Source organism: Mus musculus, chromosome 2 (genome assembly GCF_000001635.26).
Source record: "Mus musculus strain C57BL/6J chromosome 2, GRCm38.p6 C57BL/6J".
Lineage (NCBI taxonomy): Eukaryota > Metazoa > Chordata > Mammalia > Rodentia > Muridae > Mus > Mus musculus.
Window position 1 is genome coordinate 86,017,491 of NC_000068.7, and position 27,889 is coordinate 86,045,379.

The following is a 27,889-nucleotide window of genomic DNA, read 5'->3' on the forward strand; positions in this document are numbered from 1 at the left end:
GTTATTTGATTTTCTGGAGTCCACCTTCTTGAGTTCTTTGTATATATTGGATATTAGTCCTCTATCTGATGTAGGATAGGTAAAGATGCTTTCCCAATCTGTTGGTGGCCTTTTTGTCTTATTGATGGTGTCTTTTACCTTACAGAAGCTTTGCAGTTTCATGAGGTCCCATTTGTCAATTCTAGATCTTACAGCACAAGCCATTGCTGTTCTATTCAGGAATTTTTCCCCTGTGCCAATATCTTCGAGGCTTTTCCCCACTTTCTCCTCTATAAGTTTCAGTGTCTCTGGTTTTATGTGGAGTTCCTTGATCCACTTAGATTTGACCTTAGTACAAGGAGATAGGAATGGATCAATTTGCATTCTTTTACATGATAACACCATTTGTGCCAGCACCATTTGTTGAAAATGCTGTCTTTTTTCCACTGGATGGTTTTGGCTCCCTTGTTGAAGATCAAGTTACCATAGGTGTGTGGGTTCATTTCTGGGTCTTGAATTCTATTCCATTAGTCTACTTTTATGTCGTTATACGAGTACCATGCCGTTTTTATCACAATTGCTCTGTAGTAAAGCTTTAGGTCAGGCATGGTGATTCCACCAGAGGTTCTTTTATCCTTGAGAAGAATTTTTGCTATCCTAGGTTTTTTGTTATTCCAGATGAATTTGTAGATTGTTCTTTCTAATTCGTTGAAGAATTGAATTGGAATTTTGATGGGGATTGCATTGAATCTGTAGATTGCTTTTGGCAAGATATCCATTTTTACAATGTTGATCCTGCCAATCCATGATCATGGGAGATCTTTCCATCTTCTGAGATCTTCTTTAATTTCTTCAGAGACTTGAAGTTCTTATCATACAGATCTTTCACTTCCTTATGAGGAATAAAAATTTTTACTGAACTCTTTTTCACCCCAACCCCCTCCCATCTAGAGATTGTTCCCAGAACACTCCTAAACTTTTCACCCCAAAACTCCTCACCCTAAAGTTCGAACCCTCCCAACTAAAGACTGTTCCAAGAACATTTTTGAGATAAAGGCCTCCTGGAACAACCTCAAAATAAATGAGGAGGACATGGCTCCTTAGTTACGTAGATTCCTTTGGCAGAACTCCCTAGTGATGTAAACTTGTACTTTCTCTGCCCAGTTCTCCCCCCTTTGAGTTTTACTATATAAGCCTGTGAAAAATTTTGGCTGTCCGTCGAGACTCCTCTACCCTGTGCTAAGGTGTATGAGTTTCGACCCCAGAGCTCTGTGTGCTTCCATGTTGCTGCTTTATTTCGACCCCAGAGCTCTGGTCTGTGTGCTTTCATGTTGCTGCCTTATTAAATCTTGCCTTCTACATTTTATGTATGGTCTCAGTGTCTTCTTGGGTACGCGGCTGTCCCGGGACTTGAGTGTCTGAGTGAGGGTCTCCCCTCGAGGGTCTTTCATTTGGTGCGTTGGCCGGGAAACAGCGCGACCACCCAGAGGTCCTAGACCCACTTAGAGGTAAGATTCTTTGTTCTGTTTTGGTCTGATGTCTGTGTTCTGATGTCTGTGTTCTGTTTCTAAGTTTGGTGCGATCGCAGTTTCAGTTTTGCGGATGCTCAGTGAGACCGCACTCCGAGAGGGAGCGCGGGGTGGATAAGGATAGACGTGTCCAGGTGTCCACCGTCCGTTCGCCCTGGGAGACGTCCCAGGAGGAACAGGGGAGGATCAGGGACGCCTGGTGGACCCCTTTGAAGGCCAAGAGACCATTTGGGGTTGCGAGATCGTGGGTTAGAGTCCCACCTCGTGCCCAGTTGCGAGATCGTGGGTTCGAGTCCCACCTCGTGTTTTGTTGCGAGATCGTGGGTTCGAGTCCCACCTCGCGTCTGGTCACGGGATCGTGGGTTCGAGTCCCACCTCGTGCAGAGGGTCTCAATCGGCCGGCCTTAGAGAGGCCATCTGATTCTTCTGGTTTCTTTTTTGTCTTAGTCTCGTGTCCGCTCTTGTTGTGACTACTGTTTTTCTAAAAATGGGACAATCTGTGTTCACTCCCCTTTCTCTGACTCTGGAGCATTGGAAGGAGGTGCGGGTCAGAGCCCACAACCAGTCGGTGGAGGTCAGAAAGGGTCAGTGGCAGACCTTTTGCGCCTCCGAGTGGCCAACGTTTAGAGTAGGCTGGCCACCTAAGGGTGCTTTTGACTTGTCACTAATCGCCGCCGTCAGGCAAATTGTTTTTCAGGAGGAAGGGAGTCGATGTGGAATCTGCCCCCGTCAGGAAATAGCGTTTGGCTTGGCTGGTTGTACAAGTCCAGGCGTGGACGAGTGTGCTTAGAGATACTGGTGTCTTCTTTTTCTCTGTTGCTATCTTGTTTTTGTTTGTGGTTTTTGTCATGAGACACAGACACTGTATGTCAGAGGTAAAGTGAGATCCCTCCCTGTCTGTATGTCTGTGTGTCTTGTTCACTTGTGTGTCCTCCATTGGACCACCTTCTGATTCTGTTTTGTTTTTGATTTGTCTGGTTTCAGGTCTGGTTTTGGTCCCAAGGAGTTGACTGATTATCTTGGTTTGGTTTTAGGCCGGTCTCAGGTTCTGGGACCTTCCCATGGAGACAGGTCCATTTGGGTTGGTCATAGTGACAGTAAGCGTCTTTGGAAATCGCATGTAAGATGCCCTGTATTGGTCTTGCTTGTGTTTGTCATTTCTGTGGTACTGTGATTCTATAGTGGTTGCCTGAAAAACGGTTTCTGTGTGTGTCTTTTTTGTCTCTTTGTGTTCGGACTTGGACTGATGACTGACGACTGTTTTTAAGTTATGCCTTCTGAAATAAGCCTAAAAATCCTGTCAGATCCCTATGCTGACCACTTCCTTTCAGATCAACAGCTGCCCTGCCTCCCACTCCAATTCCAGAGAGCAGCCAGCGGGTCACAGTGGTCCCGCCCATGGACCTGGAGCCTAGAGAAAAATGAGCTTAAAAATCCGGAGCAAAAGAGGGGTGGTCCCTGAGAAGTCAGTGGCCTGAATGTTGTGGCTGCTGAAAAACAAAAAAAGAAGAAGAAGAGGAGGCTGTTCGAGTAGCCGGCCAAGAGCGGTGCCGCGGGTTCCCAGGCAGCTTCTCATTCCCCTGTCCCTCCAATCCCGTCGTCTCTTGTTAACAGAAAAACTGCTTTCACTTTAAGATAAGTGCCGGTTGCAACCAGCTGTGAGAGCTGCACTCCCGTCTCTGCTCTAAAGTTCCCTCTTCTCAGAAGGTGGCACCACCCTGAGTTGCTGGCAGTGAGTCTGCTCTAAGCTCCAGTGAGGGAGGCATCCGCCCACTTGGGGCTTCTGTCCAAGGTAAGGAGCACCTGTGAATCTAACTGCCAGGCTCTGATGGGGGTCTCGTCTCTGTGGGACTAGAAAGTCCCAACAATCTGACCAAGGTAATAAGAGTCAGACAAGAAAAAGAGTTAAAGAAACATGAGGCTGACAAAGACAGAGACCAGAGTCAGAATCAGAGCTGTGCTGTGAGACAAAAAGATAAGAGAAGTAAAATGCTGGTCACAAAAGTCAGGAAAATTAGAAAACTTAGATAGTACCTGGCAACAAAAGAAAGCTTTTGGCTGAAGATCAATGTGTTTAAGAGATAACAAAAGGGGTGCTAACACAGAAGCTGAGTCCTTAAAAGAGTCCGGTGGCCTACCTGTTGAAGCAGCTAAAAAAGAGACTGTGTTTCATACTCCTCCACCGACCAGTGCAAAACAAGCTAAAAAGTTCCTGGGCACTGCGGGCTTTTGCAGATTGTGGATTCCAGTTTTGCTGAGTTAAAGAGATAAACAGCCCTTCGTATAAAGAAAAAAAAAAAAAAGGAACTATCTTAGATGGCCTTAGATGCTCTTGAGACTGCCCTAATGTTATCCCCAGCTATGGGACTCCTAGATGTGACTGAGAACAAAGGTATTGCCAAAAAAGTTCTTACTCAGAGATTGGGACCCTGAAAAAGACCTGTGGCATACTTGTAAGAAATTAGACCTGGTGGCTGTAAGATGGCCTGCTTGTCTGCACATAGTGGCTTCTGGTCAAGGACGCAGATAAATTGACTCTGAGACAAAACTTGGCACATGTCCTAGAAAGTGTGGTTCAGCCCCCATGACCGATGGCTGACTAACGCTCTTGAAAACATTATCCAACTGTTCCCCTGACCGATGGACACATTGTCAGAGCTTTTTGTTGACTGAACGAGTGACCTTCACTCCCCCTGCTATCCTCAATTTCACTACTGCCTAAGACTTCACCTACTCATCATTGTGCTGACATTCTGGCAGAAGGAACTCATACTCGAAATGATCTGAAGGATCAGATCAGCCTTGGCCTGAGAGTTTGAGCTGGTACACGGATGGCAGTAGCCTGGAGGTTGAGGGTAAGCGGAAGGCGGGGACAGCAGTGCAGTGATGGACAGAAAGCAAGTGATCTAGGCCAGCAGCCTCCCTAAAGGGACTTCAGCCCAGAAAGCTAAACTTGTGGCTTTAATACAAGCTCTATATATATAGACAAAGAGAACTGTTGACATCTGCAGAGAAAGACCTAAGATGCTGTGGCTAAAAAAAAAAAAAAAAAAAATCAGATGGCAAATCTAACCGCCCAGGCATCCTAAAGAGCAATGATCCTGACAGTCTGAAGACTATCAAGTTATAGACAAATTAAGACTGGTAAAAAAAACCCTGTATAAAATAGTAAAAACTGAAAAAAGAAAACTAGTCCTCTCATGAGAAGACAGACCTGACATCTACTGAAAAATAGACTTTACTGGAAAAAATATGTGTATGAATACCTTCTAGTTTTTGTGAACGTTCTCAAGATGGATAAAAGCTTTTCCTTGTAAAACTGAGACTGCTCAGATAGTCATCAAGAAGATTGTTAAAGAAAATTTTCCAAGGTCCGGAGTGCCAAAAGCAATAGTGTCAGATAATGGTCCTGCCTTTGTTGCCCAGGTAAGTCAGGGTGTGGCCAAGTATTTAGAGGTCAAATAAAAATTGTATTATGTGTACAGACCTCAGAACTCAGGACAGATAGAAATAATAAATAAAACTCTAAACAGACCTTGACAAAATTAATCCTGGAGACTGGCACAGACTTACTTGGTACTCCTTCCCCTTGCCCTATTTAAAACTGAGAATACTCCCTCTTGATTCAGTTTTGTTTTACTCTTTTTGAGATCCTTTATGGGGCTCCTGTGCCCATCACTGTCTTAAATGATGTGTTTAAACCTATGTTGTTATAATAATGATCTGTATGTTAAGTTAAAAGGCTTGCAGGTGGTGCAGAAAGAAGTCTGGTCACAACTGGCTACAGTGAACGAGCCAGGTACCCCAAGGACAACTCACCAGTTCCAGCCAGAGATCTGATCTACGTACACCTGCGTCATGCTGAGACCCTCAAGCCTCACTAAAAGGGTCCCTGCCTAGTTCTGTTTACTAATCTGCCTTATTCTGTTTTTGTTCCCATGTTAAAGATAGAGTAAATGCAGTATTCTCCACATAGAGATATAGACTTCTGAAATTCTAAGATTAGAATTACTTACAAGAAAAAGTGGGGAATGAGGAATAAAAATTTTTACTGAACTCTTTTTCACCCCAACCCCCTCCCATCTAGAGATTGTTCCCAGAACACTCCTAAACTTTTCACCCCAAAACTCCTCACCCTAAAGTTCGAACCCTCCCAACTAAAGACTGTTCCAAGAACATTTTTGAGATAAAGGCCTCCTGGAACAACCTCAAAATAAATGAGGAGGACATGGCTCCTTAGTTACGTAGATTCCTTTGGCAGAACTCCCTAGTGATGTAAACTTGTACTTTCTCTGCCCAGTTCTCCCCCCTTTGAGTTTTACTATATAAGCCTGTGAAAAATTTTGGCTGTCCGTCGAGACTCCTCTACCCTGTGCTAAGGTGTATGAGTTTCGACCCCAGAGCTCTGTGTGCTTCCATGTTGCTGCTTTATTTCGACCCCAGAGCTCTGGTCTGTGTGCTTTCATGTTGCTGCCTTATTAAATCTTGCCTTCTACATTTTATGTATGGTCTCAGTGTCTTCTTGGGTACGCGGCTGTCCCGGGACTTGAGTGTCTGAGTGAGGGTCTCACCTCGAGGGTCTTTCACTTAGTTAGAGTCACGCCAATGTATTTTATATTATTTGTGACTATTGAGAAGGGTATTGTTTCCCTAATTTCTTTCTCAGCCGGTTTATTCTTTGTGTACAGAAAGGCCATTGACTTGTTTGAGTTAATTTTATATCCAGCTACTTCACTGAAGATGTTTATCAGGTTTAGGAGTTCTCTGGTATAATTTTTAGGGTCACTTATATATACTATCATATCATCTGCAAAAAGTGATATTTTGACTTCTTCTTTCCCAATTTGTATCCCCTTGATCTCCTTTTGTTGTCGAATTGCTCTGGCTAAGACTTCAAGTACAATGTTGAATAGGTAGGGAAAAAGAGGGCAGCCTTGTCTAGTCCCTGATTTTAGTGGGATTGCTTCCAGCTTCTCACCATTTACTTTGATGTTGGCTATTGGTTTGCTGTAGATTGCTTTATGTTTAGGTATGGGCCTTGAATTCCTGATCTTTCCAAGACTTTTATCATGAATGGGTGTTGGATTTTGTCATATGCTTTCTCTGCATCTAAGGAGAAGATCATGTGGTTTTTGTCTTTGAGTTTGTTCATATAATGGATTATGTTGATGGATTTCTGTATATTAAACCATCCCTGCATCCCTGGAATAAAACCTACTTGGTCAGGATGGATGATTGTTTTCATGTGTTCTTGGACTCAGTTAAAGAGAATCTTATTGAGTATTTTTGCATTGATATGCATAAGGGAAATTGGCCTGAAGTACTCTGTCTATGTTGGACCTTTCTCTGGTTTAGGTATCAAAGTAATTTTGGCTTTTTAGAATGAGTTGGGTAGAGTACCTTCTACTTCTATTTTGTGGAATAGAATGTGCAGAACTGGAATTAGATATTCTTTGAAGGTCTGATAGAACTCTGCACTAAACCCAGCTGGTCCTGGGCTTTTTTTGGTTGGGAGACCATTAATGACTGCTTCAATATCTTTAGGGGATATGGGACTGTTTAAATTATTAACTTGATCCTGGGTTTAACTTTGGTACCTGGTATCTGTCTAGAAATTTGTCCATTTCATCTAGGTTTTCCAATTTTGTTGAGTATAGCCTTTTGTAGAAGGATCTGATGGTGTTTTGGATTTATTCAGGGTTTGTTGTTATGTCTCCCTTTTCATTTCTGATTTTGTTAATTAGGATGCTGTCCCTGTGCCCTCTAGTGAGTCTGGCTAAGGGTTCATCTATCTTGTTGATTTTCTCAAAGAACCAGCTCCTCTTTGATTGATTCTTTGAATAGTTCTTGTTTCCACTTGATTGATTTCGCCCTGAGTTTGATTATTTCCTGCCATCTACTCCTCTTGGGTGAATTTGCTTCCTTTTTTTCTAGAGCTTTTAGGTGTGTTGTCAAGCTGCTAGTTTGTGCTCTCTCTAGTTTCTTTTTGGAGGCACTCAGAGCTATGAGTTTCCCTCTTAGAAATGCTTTCATAGTGTCCCATAAGTTTGGGTATGTTGTGGCTTCATTTTCATTAAACTCTAAAAAGTCTTTAATTTCTTTCTTTATTCCTTCCTTCATTGAGAAGAGTATTGTTCATTTTCCACATGAATGCTGGCTTTCCATTATTTATGTTGTTATTGAAGATCAGCCTTATTCCATGGTGGTCTGATAGGATATATTGGATGATTTCAATATTTTTGTGTCTGTTGAGGCTTGTTTTGTGACCAAGTATATGGTCAATTTTGGAGAAGTTACCATGAGTTGCTGAGATGAAGGTATATCCTTTTGTTTTAGGATAAAATGTTCTGTAGATATCTGTTAAGTCCATTTGTTTCATCACTTCTGTTAGTTTCACTGTGTCCCTGTTTAGTTTCTGTTTCCATGATCTGTCCATTGATGAAAGTGGGGTGTCAAAGTCTCCCACTATTATTGTGTGAGGTTCAATATGTGCTTTGAGCTTTACTAAAGTTTCTTTAATAAATGTGGCTGCCCTTGCATTTGGAGCATAGATATTTAGAATTGAGAGTTTCTCTTGGAGGATTTTACCTTTGATGAGTATGAAGTGTCCCTCCTTGTCTTTTTTGATACCTTTGGGTTGGAAGTCAATTTTATTTGATATTAGAATGGCTACTCCAGCTTGTTTCTTCAGACCATTTGCTTGGAAAATTGTTTTCCAGCCTTTCACTCTGAGGTAGTGTCTTTCTTTTTCCCTGAGATGGGATTCCTGTAAGCAGCAGAATGTTAAGTCCTTTATATGTAGCCAGTCTGTTAGTCTATGTTTTTTTATTGGGGAATTGAGTCCAATGATATTAAGAGATATTAAGAAAAAGTAATTGTTGCTTCCTATTACTTTTGTTTTTAGAGTTGGCATTTGGTTTTTGTGGCTGTCTTCTTCTTGGTTTGTTGAGGGTTTACCTTCTTGCTTTTTCTAGGGCATGTTTTCCGTCCTTGTATTTTTTTTCTGTTATTATACTTTCAAGGGCTGGATTTGTGGAAAGATAATGTGTGAATTTGGTTTGTCGTGGAAAACTTTGGTTTCTCCATCTATGATAATTGAGAGTTTGGCTGGGTATAGTAGCCTGGGCTGGCATTTGTGTTCTCTTAGGGTCTGTATAACATCTGTCCAGAATCTTCTGGCTTTCATAGTCTCTGGTGAAAAGTCTGGTGTAATTCTGATAGGTCTGCATTTATATGTTACTTGACCTTTTTCCCTTACTGCTTTTAATATTCTATCTTTATTTAGTGCATTTGTTGTTCTGATTATTATGTGTCGGGAGGAATTTCTTTTCTGGTCCAGTCTATTTGGAGTTCTGTAGGCTTCTTGTATGTTCATGGGCATGTCATTCTTTAGGTTTGGGAAGTTTTCTTCTATAATTTTGTTGAAGATATTTGCTGGCCCTTTAAGTTGAAAATCTTCATTCTCATCTACTCCTATTATCAGTAGGTTTGGTCTTCTCATTGTGTCCTGGATTTCGTGGATGTTTTGAGTTAGGATCTTTTTGCATTTTATATTTTCTTTGATTGTTGTGCCAATGTTCTCTATGGAATCTTCTTCACCTGAGATTCTCTTTTCCTTCTCTTCTATTCTGTTCCTGATGCTTGCATCTATAGTTCCAGATTTCTTTCCTAGGTTTTCTATCTCCAGCGTTGCCTCCCTTTGGGTTTTCTTTATAGTGTCTACTTCCCTTTTTATGTCTTGGATGGTTTTATTCAATTCCATCACCTGTTTGGTCATGTTTTCTTGCAATACTTTAAGGGATTTTTATGCTTCCTCTTTAAGGTCTTCTACCTGTTTAGCAGTGTTCTCTTATATTTCTTTAAGTGAGTTATTAAAGTCCTTCTTGATGTCCTCTACCATCATCATGAGATATGCTTTTAAATCCGGGTCTAGTTTTTCGGGTGTGTTGGGGTGCCCAGGACTGGGTGGGGTGGGAGTGCTGCGTTCTGATGATGGTGAGTGGTCTTGTTTTCTGTTAGTAAGATTCTTACATTTGCCTTTCGCCATCTGGTAATCTCTGGAGTTAGTTGTTGTAGTTGTCTCTGGTTAGATCTTGTTCCTCAGATGTTTATGTTAGCCTCTTTCAGCAGACCTGTGAGACTAACTCTCTCCTGAATTTCAGTGTTCAGAGTACTCTCTGCAGGTAGGCTCTCCTCTTGCAGGGAAGGTGCCCAGATATCTGGTGTTTGAACTTGCCTCCTGGCAGAAGTTGTGATCCACTCACAGATGTCTTCAGATCCCGTTGAGGGTCCTGTGTATACCTTATGGGTGTCTTTAGACTCCATGCCCAAGGTATCCCTGTGCTTGTGTGGATCAGAAGCGACTTGTACCCCTGATCAGGCCAGGTTTTCTGCTTCCCTAATTAATGCAGTCTCAGGTCCTGCATGATTGGATTGGAGCAGCAGCTGTGTTCCACTCACCAGAGGTCTTAAGATCCTGTGGTGGTTCTTGTGGGTAGCTGGCAGGTGTCAGCAGACTCAGCGCCCTAGCTACCCAGGTGCTGGCTGGGCCAGAAGGGCTGTTGAAGACGTTTTATAGCCCTCTGAACTGAGAGTCTTTTCTCCTCTATTCCCACTATTCTTAGGTTTGGTATTTTCATTGTGTTCTAGATTTCCTGGATGTTTTGGTTAGTAGGTTTTTGTTTTTTTTTAACATTTTTTATATTTTCTTAGTTCATTGTGTTATCTTCCAAGGTATCTTCTACACTTGAGATTCTCACTTTTGTCTCTTAGATTCTATTAGTGGTGCTCCTAACTTTTTCCTAAGCTTTCAATTTCCAGGGTTGTCTCCATTTATGGTTTCTTTATTGTTTCTACTTCCATTTTTAGGTCTTGGACCACTTTGTTCAATTACTTCACCTGTTTCACTGTGTTTTCCTGTATTCTTTTAAAGGATTTATTTGTTTTCTATTTAGGGGTTTCTACCTGTTTTTCCTGTATTTCTTTCAGTGAGTTATTTATATCTTCTTTACAGGATGCAGTTATCATCAGAATACAGGATTTTAGGTCAGCATCATAATTTTTAGGTATGTTGAAATATCCAAATACTCAGCTATTAAAAACAATGATTTCATGAAATTCTTAGGCAAATGGATGGAACTAGAAATTATCATCCTGAGTGAGGTAACCCAATCACAAAAGAACACACATGGTATGCACTCACTGATAATTGGATATTAGCCCAGAAGCTCAGAATACCCAAGATACAATTCACAGATCACTTGAAGCTCAAGAAGAAGGAAACTTTGGTCCTTCTTAGAAGAGGAGCAAAATACCCATGAAAGGAACTACAGAGACAAAGTCTGGAGTATATACAGAAGGAGACTGCCATGCCTGGGAATGTATCCCATATACAGTCACTAAATCCAGACACTGTTGTGGATGCCAAGAAGTGCTTGCTAACAAGAGCCTGATAGAGTTGTCTCCTGAGAGGCTCTGCCAGTGCCTGACAAATACAGAGGTGGATGCTCTCAGCCATCTATTGGACTGAGCACAGGGTCCCACAATGGAGGAGCTAGAGAAAGGATCCAAGGAGCTGAAGGTGTTTGCAGCTCCATAGGAGGAACAACAATATGAACCAACCAGTACCCCCAGAGCTCCCAGGGACTAAACCACCAACCATAGACTACACATGGAGGGATTCATGGCTCCAGCTGCATATGTAACAGAGGATGGTCCTGTAGGTCATCAATGAGATGAAAGACACTCGTTCTGTGAAAGCTCTATGCCCCAATTTAGGGGAAATCCAGGGCCAGGAAGCTGGAGTGGGTTGGTTAGTAAACAGGGAGAGGGGATAGGGGATAAGGGGTTTTCGGAGAAGAAACCTGAAAAGGGATAACATTTGAAATGTACATAAAGAAAATATCTAATAAAAAATACAAAGAAAAAAAAAAAAGAAAAGAAATATCTAGGGCTTCCTGTGGTGGAAGAACTGGGTTCTGATGGTGCCAAAGTATGTTGGCTTCTATTGCTTATGGTCTTTTGCTTGCCTCTCATCATCTGGTTGTCTCTGGTGTTAACTTACCTGGGTGTCTTCTTTGTCTGTGAGTTGCTGCAGGTCTCCTGGGAGACCCGTGGTCCTGGCTTTAACAGATCTCCTGGGAGGCCTTCACACTGTGGGGTCTTAGGATGAGGACACATGTCAATGTCTGTTGTCCTGAGTTCTGTTGCCTTAGGTGCAGCAGATCTCCTGGGAGGCCTTCAGACTGTGGGGTCTTCAGTTGGACAGACACACTGATTATCTGCCCAGGTGGAAATTGAAAGGGAGAAGGGGGTGCTTTCTTATAAATAAATTCTTTAATTTTATTGAAAATAATTTTCTCATTTTTTATAAATTTTTTTACATACTATAGATTCATTTCATATTTTAAATTCTTTTATATATTATACTCTAACTACAATTTCCCCTCCCTCTCAGTACCAATTTCACAACCCAAATGACCATCTCATTAGATGCTGAAAAAGCCTTTGACAAAGTCTAACACTCCCCCTTTTTTATTAATCATTTTATTCATTTACATATCAAATTATATCCCACTTCCTGGTTACCCCTCCACAGGTCCTCCATCCCACAACCTACCTCTCATCCTTCCCCTTTGCCTCTATGAGGGCACTCTCCTACCCACCTACCTTCTCCCACCCAGCTGCTCCAGCATCCTCCTCTGTTGAGGCATCAAACCTTCACAGGACCAAGGGTCTCCCCTCACATTGATGACAGACAAGGTCATCCTCTGCTACCTATGTATCTGGTGCCATGGATTCTTCCTTGTACACTCTTTGGTAGGTGGTCTAGTCCCTGGGAGCACTGGGTGGTCCAGTCAACTGATGTTGTTCTTCCTGTGGGTTTGCAATCCCCCTCAGCTCCTCTAGTACTTCTGCCAGCTCCTGGACAAGGGTTCCAGAATTCAGTCTGATGGTTGGCTCCAAGCATCCACGTCTGCATTGGTCAGTTGATGGCTGAACCTCTCAAGGAGCAACCACACTAGGTTCCTGTCAGCAAATGCCTCTGCAATAGCAACTTGTTGGGTTTGGTGTCTACAGACAGGATGGATCCCCAGGTGGGGCAGTCCCTAGATGAACCTTCATTCAGTCTCTGTTCCACTTTTGTTCCTGTTCTTCCTTTGGACAGGAACATGTTTGAGATGGATGTGTGGCCCTATCCCTCTACCGGGGCCCTGCCTATCTACTAGTGGTGGTCTCTACAGGTTCTACCTCCATCTTCTCTGTGAATTTCAGCTAAAGTCATCCTCATTGTGTCAGGGAGCATCTATTTTCCCTGGTGTCTGGGACCCTCCAGTGTCTATCCCCAGTTCCTCATCCCTCCCGCTTCATATTTTTATTCGATTTCCTGACCCTCTGTACTTCTTTCCTGTCCCCACCAGTACCCGATGTTGCCATCCCTTGTTTCTTTTCTCTCCTCTTTCCCTTCTAGTTCCCCTGTACCTCCATCTTTCATGATCAACCTGTTCCCTTCTTAATGCAGGACTGAACCATCCACATCCTGGTCTTTCTTACTTTTAAGCTCCATATGGACTGTGGGTTGTATCATGGGCATTTTGATCTTTTAGGCTAATATCCACTTATTAGTGAGTACATACCATGTGTGGTCTTTTGTGTCTGGGTTACCTCATTTGGGATGATATTTTGTAGTTCAATCCACTTGCTTGTGAATTTCATGAAGTCATTGTTATTAATAGCTGAGTAGTACTTCATTGTGTAAATATACCACATTTTCTGTATCTAATCTTCTGCTGAGGGACTTCTGTGTTGTTTCCAGCTTCTGCCTATTATGAGTAAGGTGCTATAAACAGAGTGGAGCATGTGTCCTTGTTATATGTTGGAGCATCTTTTGGGTATGTGCCCAGGAGTGGTATAGCTGGATACTCAGGTAATACTACATCCAATTTTCTGAGGAACTGCCAGACTGATTTCCAGAATGGATACCAGATTGTATTACCACCAAAAATATTAACACTTAAAGGTGTTATGCTTTAAAGAATACATTATGGAACTTCATTAACATGTTGATTCTGTATATTTGCTCATATGCAGAAATGTAGTTAAATTTGATATGTTGATTTTTTTAAAGATTTATTTATTTATATGTAAGTACACTGTAGCTGTCTTCAGACACTCCAGAAGAGGGAGTCAGATCTCATTACAGATGGTTGTGAGTCACAATGTGGTTGCTGGGATTTGAACTCCAGACCTTCAGAAGAACAGTCGGGTGCTCTTACCCACTTAGCCATCTCACCAGCCCGATATGTTGATTTTTTTTTAACCTGGAAAATTTGCTGAGCTAAACTTAGTTTTGGGGGATGTTTTGGTTTGGTGTTTAGATTGTTTGGGATTTCCTACTGTGGTAATTATGCAATTTGCAAATAAACCATTGTGGATTTTCTTTTTAAAAAAAAAAAGCACTTAAGACACTAGGCATCAACAAACAAAATATTCCAATTTAAAAATAGGGTACAGATTTAAACAGAGAAATTTCAGTAGAGAAACAACAAATGGCTCAGAAACACTTAAATATTCAGCATACTTAGCCACCAGGGAAATGCAAATCAAAACTACTTTGAGTCTCCATCTTATACCTGTCAGATTGTTTAAAATTAAAAACACAAGTGACAGCCCATGCTGGTGAGGATACAGAGTAAGGAGAACACTCCTCCATTGCTGATGGAAGTGAATTCTTATACAGTCACTTTGGAAACCAATACCATGTTTCCTCAGAAAATTTGAGTCGATCTACCTCAAGATGCAGGAAAATTCTCCTGGACATATACCCAAGGGATGCTCCATTCTTCCACAGGGACATTTACTTAACTGTTATCATAGCAGCTTTATTTGTAAAATCCAGAAAGTAGAATCCATCTAAATGCCCCCCAACTGAACAATATATTTAAAAAATAGGTACATTTAGACTATCAAGTATTACTCAGGTGTTTAAAAAAAAAGACAGCATTAAATTTGCAGGCAAATGAATGGAAATAGAAAATAATTTCCTGAATAAGTTACCTGAGACTCAGAAAGACAAAGATAGTATATATTCACTTATAAGTGGATATTATCTCTTAAGTAATGAATAATCATGTTACAATACATGGGCTCAGAAAGGCTAAGTAACAAAAAAAATCTCAATATTGTCCAATGGTCATCCTGGAAATGGCATATAGAATAGAATTTTCAGATGGACTAGGCATAGGTGGAGATGGGAAAAGAAGAGATCAGGTGGGGAAGGGAGAGAGTACTGGTAGAGACTACTGGAATTGGTGATTATTTGGAGGATGTGATATATAGTGCATTGGAAACTCCCTATAATATACAAGAGTAACCCAGATAATACTCTTTGAAATAGGGGATATGGAGTTAGTTCCTCTACATATATCTTATGGTGTGTAGCTTGGTATTCTTGTGGGACTCCTAACAGTGAGGGAGGAAGAACCTCTGACTCTTTTGCCTGCACTTGGGATGCTTTTCCTCCTACTGGGTTGCCTTGTCCAGCCTCAACAGGAGTGTTTGTGACCAGTGTTATTGTAGTTCGTTGTGCAATGTTGGTTGATATCTCTGAGAGGCCTGCTTTTTTATGAAGGTATGCTATATATTCTGATCATGGTTTCACCCCTGCAAATCTTCTTTTTGTACCTAAAGGATGAGTTTTCTTTGTAGTCATCAACTCTGTCTGGCTCTTATAATATTTCTGCCTCTTTTGCACCTAGATCATGGAGTTCTGGGAAGAGGGGTTTGAGTGTCAAAAATGTTTCACTCTGCATATTACCCAGTTCTGGGTCTCTGTGTTAGTTTCTATATATAGCAGAAAGAGTCTTCTCTGATGATGACTAACAGTGCCACCATTGATGAGTATAGCAAAATGGCATTAGAAGTCATTTTATTGCTGTTTTTTAATATTTGGCTTTCTCCAGGCCCATACCTTAACAAGTCTAAGGTTCTAAGCCACCTAAGCACCATCATGGGTTTCATCTCATGGAGTACACCTTATAATCAATCAGATAGTAGCTTTTAACTCCTACAATATTTGTATCACTATTGCATCAGCATATCTTGAAGGCTCCACTTTTATAGATAAAATGGCTTGTACATGCCATAACTGTGAAATTTGTGTTTGTTTTGTTTTACCTCAAAGTTTCCTTTTATGTGAGTTACAAATCATGTTTTGTTGAAAAAGAAAATTTTCATATAATATGTTCAGATTACAGTTTCCTTTCTACCAATTCCTCTCAAAATGTCCCTACCTCTCAACTCACTGAAAACCAAGGACTTTTCATAAAAAACAAACTAGCATAAAAATTAAAAAAAAGAAAAAAAGAAAAAAGAAAATGAAAAAAATCAGAATAGCACAAAACAAACAAATCAATAATAATAATAATAATAATAATAATAATAATAATAATAATAACACAAACATGCAAAGAAAAGTTCAAGAAACACCACAAATCCTATCCCATTCCCCTCTGGAAACCCTCTATCCTATCCCTCCTCGCCCTGCTTCTCTGAGGGTGCTCCCCCACCTACCCACACACTTCTGCTTCCCTGCCCTGGCATTCCCCTACACTGGGGCCTTGAGCATTCATAGAACCAAGGGCCTCCCCTCCCATTGATGCCCGACAATTGATGCCATCCTCTCCTATATATGCAGCTGGAGCCATGGGTCCCTCCATGTGTACTCTTTGGTTGGTGATTTACATCCAGGGAGCTCGGGGCATCTGGTTGATTGATATTGTTGTTCTTCCTATGGTGTTGCGAACTCCTTCAGTTCCTTCAGTCCTTTCTCTAACTCCTCCATTGGGGACCTCGTGCTTAGTACAATGTTGGCTGTGAGCATCTGCGTCTGTATTTCTCAGGCTCTGGCAGAGCCTCTCAGGAGACAGGTATATCAGGCTCCTGTCAGCCACCACTTCTTGGCATCCACAATAGTGTCAGGGTTTGTTATATGTATATGGTATGGATCCCCATTTGGGGGCAGTCTCTGGGTGGCTTTTCCCTCAGTCTCTGCTCTACACTTTGTCTTTTTATTTCCTCCTGTGAGTATTTTGTTCCCCCTTCTAAGAAGGATAGATGCATGTACACTTTGGTCTTCCTTTTCTTGAGCTTCATTTGGTCTTTGAATTGTATCTTGGGTATTCTGAACTTTTGGTCTAATGTCCACTTATCAGTGTGTGCATACCATGTGTGTTCTTTTGTGACTGGGTTACCTCACTTGGGATGTTATTTTCTAGTTCCATCCATTTGCCTAAGAATTTCATGAAGTCATTGTTCCTAATAGCTGAGTAGTAATCCATTGTGTAAATGTACCCCCTTTTCAGTATCCATTTCTCTGTTGAAGGACATCTGGGTTCTTTCCATCTTCTGGCTATTATAAGTATGGCTGCTATGAACATAGTGGAGCATATGACTTTGTTATATGTTGAAACATCTTTTGAGTATATTCCCAGGAATATACTTTATATTTATATTTATATTTGGGTCCTCAGGTAGTACTATGTCCAATTTTCTGAGGAACTGCCAGACTGATTTCTACAGTGGTTGTATCAGCTTGCAATTCCACCAACAATGGAGGCATATTTGTCTTTCTTCATATCTAATGCTACAACCTTTAGATATACTTCCTCATGTTGTAGTGACCTGACAACAATTACATTTTTTCTTTGCTACTTTATAACTGCAATCTTGCTATTGTTGTGAATTGTAATATAAATATTTACTATTTCTGATGTCCTAGGAAATCCCTGTGAAAATTCATTTGACCCCAAAGAGACCATGACTCATAGGTTGAGAACTGTGGCTCTAAGTCAAATGTTGATGACATCCATCTGCATATGAACTCACAGTGACTGAGTGTGAGTTTATCTCCACATTTAAATTTGTTTCCTTTACCTTTTGGGGGGGTTATCTCTTCCTTACTTTTGTTTGTTTTCTTCTATACTGATGAGTTAGTTTTGTTTTACTTTATTTTATTATTATCCCTTGTTCTCTTGTAAGACAAAAAAATGTGTAGATTTAGATTGTATGGGATGTGGGGAGAAATTGGGTAGGGTAATGGAAGGGGAAAGTGTAATCTGAATATATTATGTAAGACTATTTCTATAAAATTAAAAGAAAAATGCAAGTTGAGAAAGTTATGAGGAACAAGCCATAAGCAGTCCTCCATGACCTCTGCAATGCAACTGATTTCAGATTCCTACTACGTTTGAGCTCCTGCCTTCTATTCCACAAATAAACTGTAATTTAGTATATAAGCCAAACAAACAAGCAAAATCTCCTCAAGTTGCTTTTTGTCATCGTGTTCCATCACAACTGTAGTAATCCTAGCTAAGATACTTATTTAGAGTTATTCTTTATCTATCTGTCTGTATGTCTGTCTGTCTATCTATCTATCTATGTCTATATATCAATATATACCATCTGTCTGTCTATCTAAGTATCTGTCTGTCCATTATCTCTCCATTATCAATCAATCAATCTATCTATCTATATCTATCTATCTATGATTTTTCTATCTATCAACTGTCTGTCTCATTGAATATCATGTCTATTAGTCTATCATACACTTATATCATCTAACCTATCTGTCCATCTGTCATCTATATATCTCATATCTGTCTATCATCTATCATCTATCATCTATCTATATAACCATCAATCATCTTCATCATCTATTATCGATTTATATCTATATAACCAATGTATTTTTGAGGCTATCGTGGAAAGTATTATGTTCTTAAGTCTTTTCTCTTTTTGCCTGTCTATCAGAAATTTATTAATTTTTGTGTTAATTTTGTATCCTGCCACCTTATTGAATATGTTTTTCAGCTGCAAAAACTTGCTAGTGGAGTTTTAAGAGTTTTTATCAACAAGACTGCATTGTCTTCAAATAAAAACACATTGACATTTTGTTTTCTTTCAGGTCTTCTTGATTTTCTTCAGTAGTCTAAAGATTCCAGGTATCATACTGAATAGGCATGAAGAGAGTACACATATTTGTCTTCCTCCTGTTTGTAATAGAAATGCTTTGAGTTTCTTCAGGCTGATATTGGCTGTGGGCATACAATAAATTGATTTTGTTATGTTAGGATTTTCCCCTTTTTTTTAGCCACTTTAGGGCTTTTATCAGAAATAGATAGATTGGATTTTTTTTTCAAAAGCCTTCTTGTTACATAATGAGATGGACACGTGGTATTTGTTTTTTGGTTTTTGATAAATTTATTGTTGATTATGTTTATCAACTTATGTGCTTTGAACCTATTAAAGGGACACTAACAGGCCGAAACACAGAAAACATAAAATCTGGCAGGCCTTAATATTCCCCTATTCCCTTTTCCTAGATAAAATCCTCTAGATTACATTACTGAGGCTAGACACCATGATATGTTTCCTTATTTGGTCACATCCTCTTCCTGAAGCTGACTATCAATGTCCAGCTATAAAAGCATTAAAATTCAGCAATCAAAAACATACTTTTGCCTACCATAAATAACATGTCCAATCAAAATTAAACACCTAATCCTAATTTAGAGCTTCTCCTTTCACTTTTTTAAACTGCTATTTGTCTATGGGCCATATCTCTCTCTCTCAGTCTGAAGGAAGCAGTCCTTTGTCCTTCCAGGAAAATACCCTCCCCCTTGCTCTTTTCTCTTCCTCACTTGAACTCTATCTCTGTCTCTTTTCCTATTCCCTCACCTTTGTCTCCTTGGAACAAATAAATCCTTGTGCTGAGAACTTGGTCTTGGGTGTCCTTTGCTTTTACATCTGTATTATACGGTACATATATGTCTAAATTTCGAAGAACTTCTATAATGGCTATACCAGTTTCAATTTTTGTTTACTGTTTTTCTTTGCCTACATTTTCACCTGAATTTGTAGTCATTTTTATTTGGGATCTTAGTCTTTCTGACTGGAGTAAATGTAATTACAAAGTGATTTTAATTTTCATTTCCCTGAATGCTAAGGATGTTGAACATTTAAACAAAATTATCAGCTTCTTTGTTTCTTTTTAAAAGAACTCTGTTATTTAAATGTCTCATTTTATTTATTTGAGTTTATTACGTTTTAGACCCCAACTCTCTATCAGAAGTATAGCTGGCAGAGAGTTTTCCAACTGTGTAGGCTGCCTCTTTTTATGAATATGATATCTTTTATTCTACAGAAAAATTCATGAAGAAGACTCTTGTTAGTTGCTCTTGGTTTCTGTACTACTGAAATTTGTTTAGAATGTTCTTCCTCATGTGTAGAAAATTGAAGCATATGTGACTCTGTGTGTGTTTGAACATATGTGTGTGTATGTGTGGAAGTGGTGGGTGTGTAGGTGGGTGTAAGTGTGGGTAAACGTGTGTGTGTGTGTGTGTGTGTGTGTGTGTGTACCTATGGAGTCTAAAAGAGAGCAATGAATTCATGGTGCATGAGTTACAGGTAGTTGTAACCATGCAACACAGGTGGCAAGAAAAAAAAAAAAACTCATGTTTTATAAAAGATAAGAAAGCCCCCTTAGCTGCTGAGTCATACCCTATTCCAATTTTATTTATTATAAACAAGGTCTCTCACTGAAACTAACAGATGTTCAAAGTTAGTGGATAGCAAGTTTCATTGACATCTTCCCCCATCCCCCCAAAAGGAATAGGGTTATATTTGTGGACTGGGTCGTGACTGGTTTTTAACATGGAGATTGGAACTCAGGTTCTCATGCTTGTGTAATAAGTTCTCTTATAGATTGAACCATCATCCCATCCTTCAAATACAGTAGATTCAATCAAGGGTAAAAATATATCAATCATACTTCTCTGAGTATACAAAAATCATAGCCTGGAAAGAAGAGTTATATACAGTTTGCTAATGTCATGAAAGGATTTAGACTCAACCTTGAGGTGTACTTTGATTTTAAGAACCACCTATGAGGGTTAAATGTCATTTTCATGATGCATGAGGGCATTTCATATGCTAATCATGTTCATATGTGGTAAACTGTAGGACCAGGTAGGATTGTTTGGATCTGAATGAGTCATGAATGATAAGTCATGTGAACTGAACAATCCACTTACAAATTTATCTGTCAATGAACTATCTAGAGAGCAGCTATCTTAGAAAAGTGATTTTGGCTCTGTTTCTTATATTTCTCTCTTCTGTATTCAGAACTAATGTGCCATTAGGGTCAGTTTGTAGGGTCTCAAGAGCTCAAGACCCTTCAGATGCAGTTTCTTGTTTTGGTGCTCACAGCTACTAGAACTATGAGATGAATAATCTTATTATTTGTAAATTCTTCAACCACATATTTGGCTATAATAATAAAACAGAATTTAGGAAATCATTCAAAATAATTGGAACTTTGGGGAAAATAACTGTGTGTCAAACTGCTTTTAAAAAGTAATGAGTTTACTTTCTCTCAAGAGATCACCTTCCTCTGGGTCTATCCTAGGGGGATATTTAAGTTGATCCATTTACCCAAGGAAAATATAAGGGAGAATTCTATAAATCTTTTAGGTTTAAGTTATTTGCCATGTTGCTTAACACCCACATACATAGTGCTCAGGTTTTATATATGAAATGCTGCTGAAATATTTCTGTTCATACTCAGGTTGGTAACAAATGGGTAGATAAAATAAGTTTACATCTTGATTTCATTTATCTTTACTCATTATAGGCATACTTTAGAAAACTGTGTATAAAATGGCTATAGACAATAAAGCATAGATTCCCAGGACTCGTGGATTTTGATAATTACCTTTTATTGTTGGGCTGCATTTAGTAATTATGTTTATTTTAATTATCATAAGAAATGTTTGTAAAAACATACCTTAAAATTTATATTATTAAGTAGTACTGACTGGCATATACTAAACTATTAATTTAGTAACATATTGAAGAGAAGAGAAATTAAATCAAAGGAGACCTAGCATAAAACATGCCCACACTAGAAAATATGATGTGGAATGTGCACTCAGTGAAGATCTGTCAGCAGACACAGACCCTTCAAGTAGAATATTCATTGTTGCTTCATACATGATTTGGAAATGAAATCCTCACAATATTGGTAATTTGCTTCTACATAGTTTTATTCACTTAAATATGGTTTTGTCTTTAAATGATAAGTAATTCAGTTAAATAATCTTCAAGTGCTTTCTTCATTTTCACAAAGGTCATACACCTGTGATCATAGAATGAGTATATGATTCCTGTATTCATTGTTTTTATCTATCTCCTGATGAACAATCTCTCTGGTTTTCCTGAATTAAACTTTTGCCAAATAGTAATACCACATCTTTATTATTATTATTATTATTATTATTATTATTATTATTCATGTTTGGTCAGGTCATCCTTGGTACCCCATAATCAGATCTTACTTTTCAAGCATGAATTCCATTATTAATATTTAAATAAGAAATAGAAACTCACACATGAAGCACTTATACTGTATTTAATAAGAAAACAAATGATCTGCAGATTTATAAACCATCTATGTTCATAATTGTTTCTCAAATATAAGAATATTTTTATTATATTCTAACAGATTTTATGATAAATAAAAGCTATATTCTAAGACAATTATTTATTTTAGTCATTTATTTAAATTTATTTTTGTATTTAGCAACAAGGTTTCATATTGCCCAGGGTGAATTTGAACTCCCTGTGCAGCTACAGATGACACTGAAACCTAGCGTTCCTGTCTTATGCACCATTTGAGTATTGGGATTACAAGCTTTCCAGTTTATATGTTGGGAGGAATCAATACAGAACTCTTTTTTTTTTTTTTTAGACAAATCCTCTGTGTCATATCATGTAAAGTAGCTTATTTAGATTTTAGATGGCTTTATGCATACTGTTACTTTTTAGTTAATTTTTAATTAAACCAGTTATCACTAATCAAATAAAAATAAAAATTATCTCAAATTTTTATACTAATCAAAATTATCTTCAATTTCTGTTAATTAGTCAAATAATCTAGAGTCATACTGAGTTATTCTGAGTAATTTTTGTTGGTAGCCTTTCCTACTATAATTGAGTAAATTTTCTTCCTAAATTTAGTAAGTGAAAAGCAATTGGTATCATTGTAGATGATACAATGATGTAGAGTCTATATGTTTTCCCTTAAATATGAAATTTTCTCTCTGTCTTGTTTTGTACTTTTCCTTTTCAGATTAGCTAGTGACTAGTGAGAACTTATATATCACACAACAAAATGATATTCAAGATGGCATAATGCTACAAGTTTCAATGGACTTGTCAAAATAACACTTGTTTTGCACATGGCATTTATTCATCAGAAAGTAGAATGAGTTCATTATTCCACTTTGCACCCTGTTTAAAAGCTGCTTCAAGATCTCAGTAGATAAAACTATGTTTTGTAGGATGTGAATGTCTATTGTTTTAGTGGACTACCTTCATTAATATACTGACTTTGTAAGATTGCATATGTGCATGTATATATCTATGAATTATACAAGTTTGTTAGTTAAACAGGAAGAATAAATTTAATGGCATTCTTTTTTGTCCACCTATTGTCCTGGAACTCTGCTAGGTGGATAGTGCCTCTTTAGGAAGCTAAGACAATTTAAAATCTCCTCCTATTACTCAATGAAAAAAAGTACTGAATTTTATCTTCCAAAATGTTAGGAATAGCAGCTAAGATTCCACCATTTCTTCAGAAACGTTAATTTCAGGTCAGTATTGGATGAACATGACCATGACTACAGCACATGGTCAGTGGAGAAAAGATGATCCAAAGTTCCAGTTCACCATTAGATACATACAAGTATGAGGCTTGCAAGGGCTCCAAGAAATGTGGCTTATGTTCCCATAGAGAAGAAATACAATGTGACATTTGTGAAATGTTTTCCAGAAAATGCTTAATCCGCCAGGCAGTGGTGGTGCATGCCTTTAATCTTAGCACTTGGGAGGTAGAGGCAGGCAGATTTCTGAGTTTGAGACCTGGCTGGTCTACAGAGTGAGTTCCAGGACAGCCAGGGCTACACAAAGAAACCCTGTCTCGAAAAACCATTAAAAAAAAAAAAAAGAAAAGACAGAAAGAAAATGCTTATATGCTTATTCCTACTATGATTAGTATGATTTAGTTGGTAGTATTACTACAATTTAGAATAAATTTGTAAAATATCTAGATATATAAAACACTGATAATCATTTTTAAAAATATTACCCGCTAATATAAGGAATGTTCTGTTTAGAAAGTATTTCTGTACATTGATAAGTCTAATTTTTTTCATTTTAGTTTTATAGACTTTGATAATTCATATTAAGCAGAAGTGAGAAGATGCTCAATTTCACAGATGTGACTGAATTTGTCCTTTTGGGATTAACCAGAAGAAAAGAACTGCAAGTTCTCTTCTTTGTCATCTTTCTCATGGTCTACATAGTTACCATGGTGGGCAACATTGGCATGATGATATTAATTAAGATCAGTCCACAGCTCAGTAGCCCAATGTACTTTTTCTTGAGCCATTTGTCATTTATTGATGTGTGGTTTTCTTCCAATGTCACTCCTAAAATGCTGGAAAACTTGCTGTCAAAGACAAAAACAATTTCTTATGCTGGCTGCTTAGTACAGTGCTTCTTCTTCATTGCCCTTGTTCATGTGGAAATCTTCATTCTTTCTGTGATGGCTTTTGACAGGTACATGGCAATTGGAAAGCCTCTGCTCTATGGCAGCAAAATGTCCAGGGTGGTTTGCATTCGACTCATTTCTTTCCCCTACATATATGGGTTTCTGACTAGTCTGGCTGCAACCTTATGGACTTATGGCTTGTACTTCTGTGGGAAAACTGAGATCAATCACTTCTACTGTGCAGATCCACCCCTCATCAAGATGGCCTGTGCAGGGACCTTTGTGAAAGAATATACAATGCTATTTCTTGCAGGCATTAACTTCACATATTCCTTGATTGTTGTCATCATCTCCTACCTGTTCATTCTCATTGCCATTCTCAGAATGCGCTCAGCAGAAGGCAGGCGCAAGGCATTTTCCACCTGTGGATCTCACCTTACAGCAGTTGGCATATTTTATGGCACTCTCATCTTCATGTACCTCAGACGACCCACTGAGGAGTCAGTGGAGCAAGGGAAGATGGTGGCTGTGTTCTATACCACAGTGATCCCCATGTTGAATCCCATGATCTACAGTCTGAGGAACAAGGATGTCAAGGAAGCCATGGACAAAGTGATTGCCAAGAAGTTCTTAACAAAATAAATAAAACATTTCCTGTTTTGTTTTCTATTGTTTGTCAGGAAAAAAATGGTACTATGTCAACAATAAGAATAGGAATGTTAAGATTCTTCATGGGTATGGAGAATAAAATGTGGCAAACAGTTAAATAAGTTAAAGTATAACAAAGTGAATTGTGAATTGTTGATGAATGCATTGAAAATTGATTCCAATGGATAAAATACATGTAATGACTCTATTTGGAACTCTTAGGCAAGTAGGTTAAATATTAATATACTTAAATAATAATGTAAAATACGTTATTTCTTATTTAAATGTGTATTAGGTAAGTCTCTGAGGTTCTTTTCTATTTAGAAATTGATTTTGGCAGGTATAAGATAACATATTTAAGTTATGTTCTTATATGAGAACAGGAGTAATTTTGTACTATGCTTATTGGCTTGTTTTTCTTCACAGTTTTTTTTTTAAGTTAGGGTATGTTTTATTTAATTAGTATAATTTTAAAATTAAGACCTTGACCTGTCTAATGCCTTCGTAGATATTTTTAGACACAGTAAGTTTCTCATTATCTTTCTATACTTCCATTTTTAAAATTCATGAGATCATATATTTCTTTTCTCAAGTCACTTTGTGCTATCTATATCAGATTGATAAAAAGGCAGGTAGTAGTTGAGAGTAGATATGTACTTGTATAATATATGTCCTTTTGAATTAACTTAGTAAATTAAGCTGGCATTCCTCTAGACTGTTTTGTCAGTCTCTGGTACTAACTTAAGTTTTGCACTAGAATTTGAAAAAATTATTCAGAATTATTAATGTTTTAAAAATTGTATTGGAATCTGTCAAACAAATTTAATGCAGAATTATATATTTCATATTGTTCTCTTAAATAATACAAGAATGTGAAGATAATTTAACAGCTTACTTTATTCAAATTTATATTCTTTAAAAACAGCTTGTGGTATAGAAATACACAGATAAACAAGTGTAAATTATGTTGCATATTTTCTTCTTTTCAGTTTTTTTCTTGAGCTATTACATATTATGTCATAATTTATTGGTGCAAATGTGGTCATACAATAAACTTTATTTATAATAAGCATGAAGAAGTTTAAGACATTTCAGTTTCGGATGCTGAAGGATGCAGAGGAAAAAACTGACTAAGTACAATTCTTTCCTTAGCTTAGGAGACAAGACTGACATAGAATATAGTTAAAAGTTGATGAAGATCATTAATTTTTTTCTCAGCTTGTCATCAGCTTAAACTGGGCTTAAAGATATTCCCTCATTGTTATTTTATATATTCATATTTTTCTCAAATTTCAGGATATACTAGACATAATCCTATAAAGGAACTTAGATATTGTTAAAGTAAGATTATATTTTTCATTCTTCACATGCAATTAATGTTGAAAGATATGGATAATCAGACATGCTGAGATCATCACAAACACACTATAAAAAATTTTAAGTTCTTTATATATCAAAATTGTATAAAAGGATATTTTTTGCATAATTTCATACAAATTATTAAAACTGTAGTTTTGATTACTGATGTGCTTCACCTAATAGTTCCTTTCCTAATTTCCTGGATACTTGTAGTCTTGTCCATTTACCCAAATTCTTCCAAGTGACTTCATACTTTGAACCTGTATTTGACATCCGAAATTGACACAAAGATATATCTAGCATGCATTGTTGAAATCATTTATCTTTGCACACTGTGCTTTTCAGAGTAGTTACATAGAAGGATGGACATCCATTTTTTAGATCTATAATTGCCATTTTATGAAGGAAAGTGGACAGAAGCATGTGCCAGTGGGAAACAAACAGGATGATGTCAAGAATATGGATCTCTAGGCTTTCAGAACAGTTATTCTAACAAGTCTACTGCACTTCTACCCAGGAGACATTGCTAGTATTTCAGTCATCATTTCTTCCATAATTATTTTAGTAGTACCTTTGGGAGATTATCTCAGTGCTCTTAATGAGCAAGACTATAGAATAAATATTGAGAAATTATCATTTTCTTTTCTCTTTCTCCATCAAGGTAGGTCAGTGTGTTTTGGGATAGTTGAAGTAGAGACTGTAACATTTGGATGTAGGAATTATAGGCGAAACCTTGCAAAGAAAATTAGTACATTTTCATGGAGTTATTTGTTATCAAAAGAATTTGTTAGGCTGTTTATTTTGTTTTATTATTTGTTTTGTTTTAGTGTTGTTTTGTTTTGTTTTGTTTTGTTTTGTTTTGACAGCGTTTCTTTGTGTAGCCCTGGCTGTCCTGGTACTTAACTCTGTATACCAGGCTGGCCTCAAACTCAGAAATCTGCCTGCTTCTGACTCCCAAGTGCTGGTATTAAAGGCGTGAACCACCACTGTCCGGCTTGTTTTAAAATATACAAGCATGGATTTGGGTATATTTTTAAAATAAAATTGGAATAAGTAATTCAATAATGTACAATTTGTTGTTTATCTTTATGAAAAAATTAAATGTTAATTCAAGAAAATTTTCTTTTCTGTAAATTATAGACTCTATTGTTTTTCTAGATGATACTCATTTCTGTAATAAAGTTTTGTTCTTACTGAGATCACTTGTGATTTATCAATTGTCAGAGAGATCATCAGAATTTAGGGTAGAATAAAGTAAGGGCCTTTGTGTCTAAAGCCTATACCACTCTGAGGTTACAAAAGCCTAAATTAATTAATAGAAGTTTATGTAGAACATGAATGGTTTGTATCTGTGTTGGAGACTAATCAACAATTTTAGAATTAGTATGCTAGGAGAATAAGTTATCAAATAAGTTTGAAAGAACTATATTAAATGTACAAAAGTGTTACTAAATCAATTGCCTAGTAGTGTGGGCCTAAAGTTAGCAGACTTCTGATCCGGGGAGATCAGCTAAACCTCTAACTGCTTCTGTTTTGTCATTTATAAATCAAATATGCAGATAGAAAAGTTCTATAACACTATTCATGCAAATGCAGTTATTTGAATTTATACAAATTATAAACCTGGTACAGTATCACTAGAAATTTCTTTTTACATATATTCACTATTGAAATAATATTTGATGATAAAATATATATGGAATACAATGGTGTAGCAACAATCAGAACACTTTTAAAATTGTATATGTGACAGTTTGAGATATAT

The 27,889-nt window shown here is 37.9% G+C and overlaps 1 protein-coding gene across 3 annotated transcripts; it reads left to right on the forward strand.

Moving 5' to 3' along the window:
- Positions 1-3,149: 3,149 nt before the first annotated feature.
- Positions 3,150-27,318, forward strand: Olfr1033 (olfactory receptor 1033). Of its 3 annotated transcripts, NM_146578.3 has the most exons (3): positions 3,150-3,240; positions 17,287-17,404; positions 23,785-27,318. In NM_146578.3, the coding sequence occupies exon 3, from the start codon at positions 23,827-23,829 to the stop codon at positions 24,757-24,759; it is 933 nt and encodes a 310-aa protein (NP_666789.1). In that variant the 5' UTR covers positions 3,150-3,240; positions 17,287-17,404; positions 23,785-23,826; the 3' UTR covers positions 24,760-27,318. The 3 variants fall into 3 exon arrangements, with proteins under 3 accessions (NP_666789.1, XP_006499620.1, XP_011237867.1); XM_006499557.2 differs by lacking the exons at positions 3,150-3,240; positions 17,287-17,404 and adding an exon at positions 4,414-4,934 and having other exon boundaries at positions 23,785-25,841; XM_011239565.2 differs by lacking the exon at positions 3,150-3,240 and having other exon boundaries at positions 17,079-17,404; positions 18,472-25,841.
- The last annotated feature ends 571 nt before the right edge of the window (positions 27,319-27,889 follow it).

Coding starts and splice junctions, on each gene's coding strand:
- Olfr1033 (NM_146578.3), top strand. CDS start 23,827: ATGCTCAATTTCACAGATGTGACTGAATTTGTCCTTTTGGGATTAACC.